This window comes from Micropterus salmoides, unplaced genomic scaffold (assembly GCF_014851395.1).
Source record: "Micropterus salmoides isolate LMB-PRFRI ecotype aquatic unplaced genomic scaffold, ASM1485139v1 Ms_hic_scaffold_2, whole genome shotgun sequence".
Classification (NCBI taxonomy): Eukaryota; Metazoa; Chordata; class Actinopteri; order Centrarchiformes; family Centrarchidae; genus Micropterus; species Micropterus salmoides.
Window position 1 is genome coordinate 47,322,619 of NW_024041150.1, and position 15,803 is coordinate 47,338,421.

At 41.6% G+C, this 15,803-nt stretch overlaps 1 protein-coding gene across 1 annotated transcript in view; it reads right to left on the bottom strand.

Moving 5' to 3' along the window:
* The window catches only part of LOC119912410 (disks large homolog 4-like), a 35,380-nt gene extending 22,024 nt beyond the window's left edge, over positions 1-13,356 (bottom strand). The window contains exons 1-3 of the mRNA XM_038731591.1: positions 13,111-13,356; positions 9,817-9,936; positions 5,841-5,911 (exon numbers count right to left, since the gene is read on the bottom strand). Coding sequence (XP_038587519.1) covers positions 5,841-5,911; positions 9,817-9,936; positions 13,111-13,129 — 210 coding nt within the window. The 5' untranslated portion in view covers positions 13,130-13,356. The remainder of the gene's footprint in view (positions 1-5,840; positions 5,912-9,816; positions 9,937-13,110) is intronic.
* Positions 13,357-15,803: the final 2,447 nt, after the last annotated feature.

Below are 15,803 nucleotides of genomic sequence, written 5' to 3' on the forward strand. Positions count from 1 at the left end.
CTTTTGGCCAGCTGGTGTATAGACACGATAAATTCTGTCACAACGAGGTTAGACTGATCTGATTGGTTATTAAAACATGACATCATCCACACTCACACCAAGGTGACCTAAAGACTCATTTCAATTCCAAATCTCCCCCAGATAGTTTAATGGAGGAAAGGAAGAAGAAGAAGACGAAAAAGAAGAAGAAGAAGAAGAAGAAGAGACAGAGATGAGGATGCGGTTGCCAAAGTAACGAGAAGGCCCTGAGAGCCTCTGTTGCCCGGCAACTGACATCACCCAACAGAGGAGGAGCTAGCCTTGATTCATAAAGAAGGAGACAGACAGAGAGACAGAGCGACAGACAGAGAGAAAGGCAGACTGACAGACAGAGAGACAGAGCGACAGACAGAGAGAAAGGCAGACTGACAGACAGACAGACAGACAGACAAATAGACACAGACTGAGAGACAAACACAGACAGACAGACTGACTGACTGACGAAGAGACAGACAGACAGACAGCAACCTTTATGAGATCATCAACACTAGTAAAAGACTTGAAAACGAATGATGCTGTGACCTCATGGAGCTGAGCCTCTCAGGGCCCTGGCATTGGCTCACTTTCAGACAGTGAAGAGTTAAGAGGCTCATTTAGCGTATAAATACGCCGCTGTGTAAAGTGTGTTGACGTGTTGCTGGAAATCTGCCTGGCTGATACTCACAGTCTGTGTTTACACGTGCCTTTCTGACTGACTGAGCTCAACTGGCCAATGATTATCTACAACTGAAATGAAAAGAGACGTGAAAATCTAAATAAAACTGGTTTAAAACTACTTTGATCCAGTTAAAACTACCACAAATGGGTCTGTCTAGGTGTGAAGCTACATAAAGCTGGTCAAAGCCTAAAACTTGGCCTTCAGTGGTCTAAAGGCAAATGAACCTGATATAAAACTGGAAAAAAGGCAATTTAAGAAGATCTAAACTAGTCAAAAACAATGAAAATTGGCCTTAGTCTGAACTAGTCTGAATGATGATGTAAAACAAAATGTTTAAATAATATTGCAGTCAAAAACTAATTATACCAGAATTTACTGCACTAAACTAGTCTACCACAGAGTAACATCTACTCTAAGATTGTCTGAATGGGTCATCACTGGTCTAAAACTCGTCTAAACTGGTCTGTGCTGGTTCTGGTTAAGGTCTTTGCATTGGTCTTTCGGAACAGATTGTCCACTCAGGAGTGAGTGAAATCGTGGTCTGAACACACAACAAGACTTCTGAGAGTATGTGTGTCCATTAACGGTACTGATGTAGCTAAAGATAGTAGAAGCTATTTCTGACACCAAACCCATCTCACTCTCTCTCTGTGGAAAATATACAGAAGAGGATTACAGCAGGAAACACTTTCAAACCAACCCAGGACAGGAACAAAAGTAAATACAGGACCAAACTAGAGCTAAAACACAGTTAAATACAGGACCAAACCAGAGCTAAAACACAGTTAAATACAGGACCAAACCAGAGCTAAAACACAGTTAAATACAGGACCAAACCAGATCTAAAACACCAGTAAATACAGGCCCAAACCAGAGCTAAAACACAGTTAAATACAGGACCAAACCAGAGCTAAAACACAGTTAAATACAGGACCAAACCAGATCTAAAACACAGTTAAATACAGGATCAAACTAGAGCTAAAACACAGTTAAATACAGGACCAAACCAGATCTAAAACACCAGTAAATACAGGACCAAACCAGATCTAAAACACAGTTAAATACAGGACCAAACCAGAGCTAAAACACAGTTAAATACAGGACCAAACCAGATCTAAAACACCAGTAAATACAGGACCAAACCAGATCTAAAACACCAGTAAATACAGGACCAAACCAGATCTAAAACACAGTTAAATACAGGACCAAATCAGATCTAAAACACAGTTAAATACAGGACCAAACCAGATCTAAAACACAGTTAAATACAGGACCAAACCAGATCTAAAACACTAGCAAATACAGGACCAAATCAGATCTAAAACACAGTTAAATACAGGACCAAACCAGATCTAAAACACAGTTAAATACAGGACCAAACCAGATCTAAAACACAGTTAAATACAGGACCAAACCAGATCTAAAACACAGTTAAATACAGGACCAAACCAGATCTAAAACACTAGCAAATACAGGACCAAATCAGATCTAAAACACAGTTAAATACAGGACCAAACCAGATCTAAAACACAGTTAAATACAGGACCAAACCAGATCTAAAACACTAGCAAATACAGGACCAAATCAGATCTAAAACACAGTTAAATACAGGACCAAACCAGATCTAAAACACTAGCAAATACAGGACCAAATCAGATCTAAAACACCAGTAAATACAGGACCAAACCAGATCTAAAACACAGTTAAATACAGGACCAAACCAGAGCTAAAACACCAGTAAATACAGGACCAAACCAGATCTAAAACACAGTTAAATACAGGACCAAACCAGATCTAAAACACAGTTAAATACAGGACCAAACCAGATCTAAAACACCAGTAAATACAGGACCAAACCAGATCTAAAACACTAGCAAATACAGGACCAAACCAGATCTAAAACACAGTTAAATACAGGACCAAACCAGATCTAAAACACAGTTAAATACAGGACCAAACCAGATCTAAAACACAGTTAAATACAGGACCAAACCAGATCTAAAACACCAGTAAATACAGGACCAAACCAGATCTAAAACACAGTTAAATACAGGACCAAACCAGATCTAAAACACCAGTAAATACAGGACCAAACCAGATCTAAAACACCAGTAAATACAGGACCAAACCAGATCTAAAACACAGTTAAATACAGGACCAAACCAGATCTAAAACACAGTTAAATACAGGACCAAACCAGATCTAAAACACAGTTAAATACAGGACCAAACCAGATCTAAAACACAGTTAAATACAGGACCAAACCAGATCTAAAACACAGTTAAATACAGGACCAAACCAGATCTAAAACACCAGTAAATACAGGACCAAACCAGATCTAAAACACCAGTAAATACAGGACCAAACCAGATCTAAAACACAGTTAAATACAGGACCAAACCAGATCTAAAACACAGTTAAATACAGGACCAAACCAGATCTAAAACACAGTTAAATACAGGACCAAACCAGATCTAAAACACAGTTAAATACAGGACCAAACCAGATCTAAAACACAGTTAAATACAGGACCAAACCAGATCTAAAACACAGTTAAATACAGGACCAAACCAGAGCTAAAACACCAGTAAATACAGGACCAAACCAGATCTAAAACACCAGTAAATACAGGACCAAACCAGATCTAAAACACCAGTAAATACAGGACCAAACCAGATCTAAAACACCAGTAAATACAGGACCAAACCAGATCTAAAACACAGTTAAATACAGGACCAAACCAGATCTAAAACACCAGTAAATACAGGACCAAACCAGATCTAAAACACAGTTAAATACAGGACCAAACCAGATCTAAAACACCAGTAAATACAGGACCAAACCAGATCTAAAACACAGTTAAATACAGGACCAAACCAGATCTAAAACACCAGTAAATACAGGACCAAACCAGATCTAAAACACAGTTAAATACAGGACCAAACCAGAGCTAAAGCACCAGGAACAAACCAGACACCACACCAGTAGAGACTGGACTAAGACAAGACAGAGTCCCATCTATTTAACCTCTTTGAGATTGTTGTCAAGGTGATGGATCGCTAGTCAGCTAGTGTTAACCTGTTGATAAGGCAAATGACTAATAGACGCCTCAGAAATCACACAAAACAAATTTGGTTGGTTACAGTTACAGGTTAATAAGTTAGTACAGTGTTTAGGTCTCGCTTACTTTTCACCAATCTAAGTCAGAAACGTATAACCAAAAAACAACATACATTCGACTTGTGTGTCCGCCATCTTGTGAATTTTTTGTGAGCTGTCGCAACCACCCAGGTTCAAGGGGAATAGGCAGTGTGACGGATAGCCACCCGGATTTGAATCTATGGGGGTCTATGGGGTACCAAACACACAACTTGTCCGCAACGGCAAAAAGCCAGGCTCGTTGGTATGGCAGTCACAGCGCATACTCATCCGTAGTGACGGTGGTCCGTCAAAGGCAGCAAGAAACTGACGCAGTTTGAAGGCATCTTGCGCGACAGGACACAGCCGTGGGGTCTCAGCCCTCCTCACCGGTTAAGAGTATGCCTTTGGTGTGAGAGACCCGGGTTCAATCTCCCACTGTGACCCATCCACCAATGTGTCCCTGAGCGAGACACTCAACCCCTCGTTGCTTCAGAGGCGTGCGACCTCTGACATGTATAGCAATTGTAAGTCGCTTTGGAAATGAGTAAATGTAGTATCTGTCCTAGCGTGTTCTTAGGTTTAAAAAACACAGGTATGTTTGTTGATACTCGCATGGAATCACATTGTTGTTGAGTTTAATCTTCTTTTTCTCGGCACCAGCAGTGTTGGATATTCTAGCTGTTTTTACAAAGGTCCGGTTTGGGTATCCACAAGCAGTTAGGGCCTCCTTCAGGAGTTTATGCTGCTTCTCTTGAGCTTGGGCACTTGTAGGTTTATTCTGAGCTCAGTGGTGCAGAGGTTTGATGACCCCTAGCTTTAACTCTTTGGACAAGATGTTTCGGTGACTTGATTATGTGTTTTGCACGACTTCTTCATTACCTCCATTTTACTTTAACGAACAACGACAAGAGAAGCTAGTTTACATCGGACACCGAATGAAATAGATCAGAGTGACAGTGCATTTTACTAACCCCCCCAGTACAAGACACGACCTGTTGCACTTATTCTGTACACTTCAAACAGATCATACAGGTCGGTATGTATTTCTTCGTTCACACGTGAGATAAAAGGAGCCTGTATCTAGTGTAAAGAACCTGTTTGTTTCCGTGCCTCTCTACCTGTGACATGCTGCTCCCACATGTGCTGAACTGAACACCCCGGCTACGACCATGCTAACGGCTACCCACCAGACTAGCTTGAGCTAACATACATGCTAATGCGGCCACGCTAACCACTCACACACTCACACACACATGTGAACGGAGATAGAGAGAGAGCGAGACGCAGGGTAGTGAATGAAAACATGACGGAAACAGCAAACACACACGCATGAAACCCGGCTTTGATGGCTTATGAGGACACACACGCACGCACGCTTTGTGAGGATACAACATGTGTGTGTGTGTCCTCACAATAAAGCGCGTGTGTGTGTTTTAGCGGATGCATGCGGGCGGTCTGCTCTTACCTTGGTGGTGACAATGCAGAGGCAGTCCATATCCACACACACACACACACACACTCACACTCACACACACTCACACACACACATTTTCACACACACTCACACACTCATGCTCGAGATCTCGCTTGTCGCCCTCCCTCCCCCCTCTCTCTCTCTCTCTCTCTCTCTCTCTCTCCTCGTTTGTCTGTCTATCCTCGCTCACTCGATCGCCTCTTCTATCCCTCTGTCTGCCAGCACAGAGAGAGAGAGAAGGGGGGGGGGCGAGCGAGACAGATGAGAGACTGGTGTGTTTTATTTGGGGGGGGGGGGGGGTACACCTCCTTGAGTCACTCGCTGGTTGATGACAACAAGACAGAGAGAGGATGAGGAGGAGGAGGAGGAGGAGGTGGGGGTGGTGGGGGTAGAGCTCCTGTTGCCATGGTGTTATGCAGCTGTTGCCCCGGTAATGCTGCTGCAGCTGTTGCTAGGTAACAGTGATGGGTGTTGCCATGTGGATTAAAGAATGAGAGAGAGCGAGGGAGGAAGTGTGTGTGTTCATACCTGTCCAGGTGTGTGCGGTCGGCTCGTCGTCTGGTTCTCACAAACCGTCAGCTCGTAGAACTCCTGTATGTCTGCGCACACACACACACACACACACACACGTTTTGACCAATCGCATCACTCCTCCTCCAGTGGTAGAAAGTAACTAAAGTTACTTAAGTACTCAATTTTGAGGTACCTGTACTTTGCTTGAATATTTCATATACTACATTTTCATGCCACTTTTTCCTTCACCACGTTTCTCTGACAGCTTTTGTTACACGTTAGGATTTGTGAAGAAAACATAAGATGGGCTTATAATATATAAAACATGATAGTTTTTTAGAAATTAAACTTCCATCAGTTTATATGTGTAGATTCAGCTGAAACAACCTGTTCTCGTTCCCAGTTCGTCACATATTGAAATTTGATCAAGATTCCTTGGCGTCTCTCTTTTTAACACCCTGGGTACCCTTTAGTGTTGTATTTGGATCTCTAGGGCTCCACGGTCAAGTTTTGGTTAGATTTTCAAAATAAAACTAGTGGTTATCTTTGTGAAACATCACAGATTGGTTAGATTTAGGAAAGACCACGGTTTGGGTTAAAACAACTAAGTTACGTTAAGTGATGATACTTAAATAAGACAATGTTGACTTTTTGTTTCACATGGGGAAATGAACACCGTTCTCCTGTGTGAAAGTCTGGTTTCTTGCCCACCCAACCACCTCCTTACTCTGATTTTTCTCTGAGTTATTATACACTAGCTTTTAGAGTTCATAAATGACACTGAAAACTACAGGTCTGCTGAAACTCTCAGTTCTTTAAATCAAGACTGAAGACTTCTTTTTACCACTGCCTTTAACTAGTAGATTGATAACTTACACTGTAACTCTTACTGTCCTGTTTTCTTTTTCTTTGAGTTTAGATTTTCAGTAAACACTATTTAAAAAGCTCAGAGAGCTCTTTTGATTGTACTATTTCACACAGCTGATCCTCAATTAACAGGGCCGAGTAGAATTACAGAGTGTTAAAGGGTTAGAGTCCCCTTAAGGTTAGAGTCCCTAAGTGTTAAAGGGTTAGAGTCCCCTTAAGGTTAGAGTCCCCTTAAGGTTAGAGTCCCTAAGTGTTAAAGGGTTACAGTCCCCTTAAGGTTAGAGTCCCTAAGTGTTAAAGGGTTAGAGTCCCCTTAAGGTTAGAGTCCCTAAGTGTTAAAGGGTTACAGTCCCCTTAAGGTTAGAGTCCCTAAGTGTTAAAGGGTTAGAGTCCCCTTAAGGTTAGAGTCCCCTTAAGGTTAGAGTCCCTAAGTGTTAAAGGGTTACAGTCCCCTTAAGGTTAGAGTCCCTAAGTGTTAAAGGGTTACAGTCCCCTTCAGGGTTAGAGTCCCTAAGTGTTCAAAAAAAGGAAGGGGGGGGGGGGTAGAGTGGGAGTTGCCTTGCCTATTACGCTAAGTGCTAAAAGTGCTTACAAACAGACGCCAACAGGTCTTGACCATGACTCCCTTTGTGACGACTTGGGAGTGAGAACAGGTTGACTGAAACGATTAATCAATTAATCAATTAATCAATTAGTTGATTGACAGAAAACTATTTGCAGTCTAAAACTAAATAGTTGAGAATGAGCTCCAGCTCCACAATAACAACAGCAACATCCTGCTTTACATTAACGAGGAGGAAGAAGACTCTGAGGAGAGGAGAGACAATAGTACAACAGGCACATTTTACTGCTTTAATACTTTAAGTACTGATTATACTCTCATACTATTACTGAATAACAGTTTCACTGTGTGGTCAAGGAAAGCGCAAGTACCACCAAGCCTGGTACTTTTAATTTAAATGTTCTAACTTCATTTTTGCTTTAAAAACTGATTTGAACTGATGAAGACTGGACATTTCTTGTGTTTGAGGCTTCCTGTTGTGAAACCAGAATACTTTGGTGTTTCTCCTGATCAGTATGTGGAGATATGAAGACGCCTGTTGGTGTTTCTGTTGTTGGAGAACACTTTGTACGCTGATTTATGGTCAGCAATCAATAACAGAGAAGAAGAAACACCAGAGTAGTAAATAACACAATCACATAAAGGTCTCTGCAGTCTTTCACGTCTTTAAATTTAATTAATTAATTATTATAATATGTTTTTAAACTTTGTCTGTGTGCAACACATGTTCAGTTCCTCGCCACAGTTGTTCCACACATTCACCTGTTTAACATAAAGCAATTCATTAATCCACTTTCTCTCATTTTAATAACTGAAAGTAACTGATGTTTAACTCGTTACATGATTTCAGTTTTTCATTTAATAACAGTGAGTTTGATGCTTATAGTTGGCGCGTTTCTTCTGGCTTGTTTGATGTAGGGACAGTGGATCATTATTGTTTTATGATCTATTTCTCCAGACTTCCACACACTAAGTAATATATGGACGTATAAGGTGTTGGTATCTTAATAAAAACTTAACTTTATACAGTCAAGAAACTGACTTTGTAAATATTCGATTTGATGTAATTTATGTGTGATTTCCAACATTATGTAATATACCTTATTACCCCAGAAAAGTAACCTAAATTATGTTAGCGATCTTACGTGTTAACTAACATACGTAATTATTATAACGCAAACCATGGGGAACCCCACATGCAACCTTCAATAATAACTTTTTTAATTAAAATGATTTATTTTAACATATTGATACCTATTCCCCTGCAGTATATATTTCTTGTGTCATCAGTAGAGATCACTAGTATAAAAATGCTTTTTATCAGGTCCAGATCCACTGTATGCTCATTACTTTCTGTTTAAAGTCCAATCAGTGCCAGATAATCTTAATTTTAACGCACTACAGGAAGATATGTTCATGCAAAGCCCATTTCATAGATTGGAACAGTGTAGAATTGTCCTCGGCTGCACATTTATGTATCGCCTGTGTATATATACATGTACAGTACATATATGTTTAATATTTAACTTAAATCTGTTGATTAACTTTATTTTAATTGAACCTTGGTAGATTTAATAAACCTTAACTCCCCAGAGTCAGATTCTGTGCTGTTTGTTTGTCATGAACACGTCTGCTCTCACCTTCAACTGTAAACCTGTGACCCTGTTAATGTGATCAGCCAATCAGAGCACAGAGAGCCAGCAAACAGATCACAGTTAGAGTTAATAAGACACACGCACTCAGGACTAATCCCTACATGTGGGTGAACATCTCGTCCAATCACTGAACTGTGACGTCACACTCATGACACCATTAAGACCAGATTAACACGACGAGTCTGAGACCAGGACCCTGAGCTGCAGCAGTCTGAACATTCTGTCTCGTAACCACTAACTCGCTAACCACCGATTCACTCAATAAGCTCGCACCTTTAACACATAAGAAACCTCTCAGCTGGCAAACACTTGTGTAACTTTATGGCTAGTAAACCTCTGCAGCGCTGTCCAATCAGGAGCAACCAGCTATGTTAACAGGAAGTCACTGTAGCATCACAAGCTAGCATAGCTTCCAAACATAACAGTTTCCAAGGCTAAAAGATTTGTAAATGTAGGTGTTACTTTGATTTCTGTCTATGTAGACGGAGAAACCCGTGTCTCAGAGTTTATAATGAGAGTTAAATGTCTGATTATGCTAAGGTAACTGACGCTATTTACCCATTAAGTCAAAAGTTGTATCTTCCAGACAGAGGTCATTATTGACCAGCATTTATCAGGTTTCAGGCAAGGGATGTCATCTGTGCTCCGTATTACCTCTTTCACTGTTGGTTGGTTCAGTTAGCTAAATGCTAAATGTCTGATTTTGCATGTGGTGGTAAGTTGTTGTAAGTGAGCCAACAATTAGCCCAACAAAAATGTGTTGCTGTGAGTCTGTATGCTAATATTAACTACTGTTAGGCAGCTAATGTTAGCTTCACATGACTTCTCTCACAACACTGACACCTAATGGCTGTGAAGTGTTATGACAGTCAAGATAACGTGTGCGTGTTTAACGTGTGCGTGTTACCCAGCAGGGCCTGGAACAGGTCACTCTGGAAGATGTTCAGCAGTTTCTCTGCACGACCTTTGACCCCATCAGTGGCTCCGGCCTGACAGGCCTCCATCACCTGCAGGGCCCGCTCAGTATCTGAGGAGACATGACCAACACAGGCTTTACTGGACCCTACTGGCCTCAACCGAACTCTACTGAACTTTACTGGACTGTACTGGACCCTACTGGCCTCAACCGAACTCTACTGAACTTTACTGGACCCTACTGGACTGTACTGGACCCTACTGGATGGTACTGGACCCTACTGGACTGTACTGGACCCTACTGGATGGTACTGGACCCTACTGGACTGTACTGGACCCTACTGGATGGAACTGAACTCTACTGGATGGTACTGGACCCTACTGGACTGTACTGGACCCTACTGGACGGTACTGGACCCTACTGGACCCTGCAGTCCTACAGTCAGACCCAGTAACATTGCTGTTAAATGGCCAGTGTCTCAGTCAGTCATGATACCAACGAAGAAGAGGAGTGCTGTCAGTTAAAACTAAGGCTGTTGTCATGGTGAACCCTCTGATGTCATCGCGAGCTGCTGCGTTCTGCCGTCTGACGCTCGTTTTCTTTGATGCAGAAACTTAAATGGAGGGTTTCTCCTTCAAAGAGGTCACATTTCTGCTGCTCTCCTCCTGTATTTCTGCTGCTCGTCTTTATTCTTCCTTCAAACCTGTCAACACCACGATCTGTGTCGTACCCACATATCTATTTTAGGGACTTTGCAGAGCAACGCATCCTGTTCTTCTCCTTCTTCTTCTTCTTGTGTGTTTTCCTGGCGGGTGGCGTTGACTTCCCTTCACTGTTACAGCTCATGTGGCAGGTACGTGAGTGTGCAGCTTGTATAACAGTGTAAATTTACTGTCCCCTCACAATAACACAGTCATTAATGTCTAAACCGCTGGCAACAAAAGGGAGGACACCCTTAAGTGAAAACGTCCACATTGGGCCCGATTGCCCATTTTCCCTCAGACCATACGCCGCACATCAAACTGGTCTGCATGGAAGGAAGTCTCTTCTAAAGATGATGCACAAGAAAGCTGCAAACAGTTTGTTGAAGACCAGCAAGGACATGGATCACTGGAACCAGGTCCTGCGGTCTGATGAGACCAGGATAAACTTATTTGGTTCAGATGGTGTCAAGCGTGTGTGGCGGCAACCAGGTGAGGAGTGTCCTGCCTACACTGGTGGATCACAGGATGAATGTAACGAATAGAAAAGTTAAAGTCGTCTGGATGATTTTTCCTCTGGATCCCTCATCCAGTGGGTGCAAATGTAAGACATGAGGAGAGGCCGCTGCTCTGAGTATTAATGAGGTTTTAGCCTTCAGCTTTCTCAGTTTCCTGATTTATTGTCTTTGTGCAGATCATTTTATTCCAGAGCTCTTCTAAAGGTGGAACATCGTGCTGCTGCGGACGTCACGTGAAATACAAGTTCGCCTGAAGTCGAGTTAAAACAACACGTTTCACCTCGTACGGCTGATTTTACTTCACATCAGAGTGACCGTTATTATTAAAAACACTAGTAATGAGTAGTAACAGAAGTATTATGAGTAGTAGCAGTACTATAAATAGTATTACGGCTAGTAGCAGTAGTATTATGAGCAGTAGTATTATGAGCAGTAGTATTATGAGTAGTAGTATTATGAGTAGTAGTAATAGTATTATGAGTAGTAGTATTATGAGTAGTAGTAATAGTATTATGAGTAGTAGTATTATGAGTAGTAGTAATAGTATTATGAGTAGTAGTATTATGAGTAGTAGTAATAGTATTATGAGTAGTAGTATTATGAGCAGTAGTATTATGAGTAGTAGTATTATGAGTAGTAGTATTATGAGCAGTAGTAATAGTATTATGAGTAGTAGTATTATGAGTAGTAGTATTATGAGCAGTAGTATTATGAGCAGTAGTATTATGAGCAGTAGTATTGTGAGTAGAAACAACACTTTTATCACTTTTAGTGTTGAGTGTTACAAAAGCAACACAGTCACAGTACATTATACTGCTCTTTACAGTATAATGTACTGCTCTTTGCAGTATAATGTACTGCTCTTTGCAGTATAATGTACTACTCTTTGCAGTACATTATACTGCTCTTTACAGTATAATGTACTGCTCTTTGCAGTATAATGTACTGCTCTTTGCAGTACATTATACTGCTCTTTGCAGTATAATGTACTGCTCTTTGCAGTATAATGTACTGCTCTTTACAGTATAATGTACTGCTCTTTGCAGTATAATGTACTGCTCTTTGCAGTATAATGCACTGCTCTTTGCAGTATAATGTACTGCTCTTTGCAGTATAATGTACTGCTCTTTGCAGTACATTATACTGCTCTTTGCAGTACATTATACTGCTCTTTGCAGTATAATGTACTGCTCTTTGCAGTATAATGTACTACTCTTATAGAACACATTACTAAAATAAGTGTTTTTATATAATTCACAAACACAGAGAAACATTTCAGCAGCAGAAAAACAACCCATGAGTTAAAGAGTAACGTTACTTCCTGTTGCTGCAGTCTGACGGTCGAGTCTGTAGGCAGGGAACAAACAACAGGGGAGCTCGGCTCCTCTTAACCAGACGGCAGCTCCCCTGATGCATCGTGGGTAAATAGATTTCATTAGGCTGCGTGTTTGTGTTTTTAACGAGTTACTTTCCTGATCAGAGAGGCTGCGGTCAGCTCATCCTGACCGAGCAGTGAAAATAACTTAAAGTAGAGTAAAGCAGTAGAAGTCAGAGGCAGTCATATTGTAACTAGTTACTCTCAGATCACAGTAACTAGTTACCTATAATGCAGTACATGTTGGGAGTAACTTGCCCAACACAACTAGTACTGTTTAGGGGCACCTGTTGCTTGAAGTATACTGAACCCCAAATTACTCTTTACTACTACTGTACTACTGCTACTTTACTAGTACGGCTGTTTGTTTGTGTTTCTGAAGGCAGCTTAGTTATGAGTAGTACAGGTCACGTGATGCAGCACCGTCCTGGTTAAAGACGCCTGATAAACAAACATTCTGGAAAACACAGTACTTCCTGTTTCACTGGAGGTCAGAGGTGACATCACAGCGACAGACACAAATATTACTGACGACGACAAAGACCCAAGTATTCAAGTAAGAGTGAGCGCACAGACACAGTACAAGAAGTACACGAACGCAGTAAACACACACACACACTGAACAAACAACAAACAAACAGAAACAAACAACAGGCGCTCTGTGTGAAGCCGTCTGATAGAAGCGTCTCACCTTCTCTCTTCAGCGGCATGTCGTCTCTCTGATCCACATAAATCCTCTTTAGGGATTTTACAAACACACGCGGTGCACGCTGGGTAATGAAGTCCTAATCCCTCCACTCCCATCGGCCCTCAGTCATGCGCACTCTGGGGCCCCGCCCTCCTCCTGTGTGCCTGGACGGGGCTGTCAGTCACAGTTTGACGAATATTTTAGAGTTCATGTGGAATTTAGACAGTTAAAGAAAGTTTTTATGGAAAAACAAAGTGCTGAAAAGGAAGCGGAAGAAAAAAGAATGAAAATAAACTATTAAAGTTCAGAACGTTGAATAAAATGTCTAAAAAACAAACAGAAGTTTGGTTATAACACGTTTTAATTAACTGTTAACTGACAAACACACATTTTCTATGCCTTGAAATAATAAATAATAATCAGAACACATGTAGTTGTTTACTGTTCCTGACAGCTGATGAGAACAAACAACAACACGCCTGCAGCGCCCCCCTGAGGCCGAAGCTCAGACTGCAGCCAGAGCAGATAATCTCAAACCATCAGAGGGTTTATAATCAATAACTGTGTCACCAGGTAAAGTGAGCATTAGCTGCTGTTAGAAATTATTCAGCATGATTAATATTAAATCAAAGATGTCTGACTAATCCATGTGACTGTTTTAACTGTAAAGTGTTTAGAGACCGGGCTGCGTGGAGACCGCCCCAAACCGAGACCGAGTCAGGACCAAGACCAGTTCCCCAAATCACATGACCCACAATAACATGTCTGAACGAGATCACGGGGGACTTCTCACACTGATTCCTGTTAAAACCCCCACAGACAAACACTAAGAGCTGAAACTAACGTCAGCATCTTTATTCAACTCTTCCACTGAACACCAGAGCTGAGTGACATACGGCCACAAATGTTACCACCACGAAATATATCTTATCAATAACTGTCACGGTGAATGTCAAATCTTTATCTCTTTCACATTTAAAGGCAGGTGGTAATAAAGAACATTAAAAACTCTTATGATAAAAACTAAAAGTTACATTAAATCTTTTTTGGTCCCTTTTCCTCCACAAAATAAACGTCTTAATATGTGAAGTGCTGATTCATTTGTGATTGAAATGAATTAAATCCAAACATTTATTTAACATTTGTTAATATAAAAGTCAATAACGAGGTCTCGGCCGTCTCCGTAAGGCTGCGCTGCAGAATTCACAGACTGCTGTGTGTTTTCTTCTGGACGCTGTTCGACAGATTCAGTCTTTCTACGTCCACACAAACGGAGAATTAAAACAAATCCATCCTCCATCCTCGGCAGCGTTTTAGCTGCGTATCAGAGTTGATCTCCGTCTACATTAAAACGACTGAGAACGCACATCTGGCCGGTGTAAACATGAAGCAGATGGTCTGTTCTGTAGTTACAGAAGATTTGGTGAAAGAATAAAGTAATGCAGACGAAGAATCACACCAGGTTTTTCTGCATGCACCAATAACGAGCTGGGACTGTTACTGAATGTAGCGGCGGAAAACAGACTGGGAGTCGTTGCAAAGTAAACGGCGACTTGCACAGAACAGGCAGATAGGCCTGAGTGTTATTTGCACGGCACAGAATATTTTAATAAAAACGTCAAATCCGCAGCATCGTGCTTCTGCTTTGCATGACCAATAAGATCCAATCAGTCCTCCGTTTTGGCCCGTCTTCACTAAAACACCCTCCGGAGTTTCAAAACGCGAAACGGGGTCGGCAGCGTTTCCAAACTTCTCCGTTTTAACCGTTTTAGTCTGGACGGGAGGAGTAAACGCAGCAAAAGGTCTCCGTTTTAGAATGAAAACGCAGCAGCGTGGGCGGGGCCTAAATGTTATTACAAAGGTTTTGCTCCCGGACAGCCACAGCTCGTCCTGGGGTGAAGGGGGGCGGGGGAGGGGGGACGGACGTTAACGGTAACAGCACATTTTTAATCAGCGTTACTGCTTAAATTTGAAGCAGCAAGTTTTACATCCAGTCAAAGTTAGAAATAAATCAGCCAAATGCAAAAGCAGTTTATCGATCTTCCCAGAGTTATGCTCCAGAGTCCTCGATGAGACCGAGACCATCAAAGAGCGAGACCGGTCTGGAGTCCTGCAACACGAGCATGAGGGTTTGAATAAAAAGTGATGGAAGGGAAGATTTTGTTCAGCAACACACGGATGAGCAGGTTTTACTGCGTGACACTGTGTAGTACTTTAGTTATACACAGAAAAACATACTTCACGTTGCCTTTTAGTTTAACATTTATAATCTGTGTGTTGCCACGTTGTGGGACGTCACTCAGCTGCTGCTCCTGAAGTCTAAAGCAGGACCTCCGACTTCACGTGGCGCTCGTGGGACGTTTTCTAGCTGGAGTCCGACTTCCCAGTCGCCTGGACGCTCCTGTCCTAACTTTCAAAATAAAAGCATGGTGAACGTCATAAATAATATGATAATGAGTGATGATGCTCCCTGTTGTGACAGATTGTGTATCCAGGCAACCATCAGCGCATTTAACCACGTGCTCGTTGCCTTCAGATATTTTATCAACTTCCTCTCTTCACATAGGACGCTTGACTTTGTGATCTACAGCAAAGACATGCTGACGACTCACGCATCTGGGTACTTTAATACTTTAAGGACTTTTCATGATTTTTACTTCGTCCACAGCTGGAGGTGCGTCTGTGTTTGAATGTTT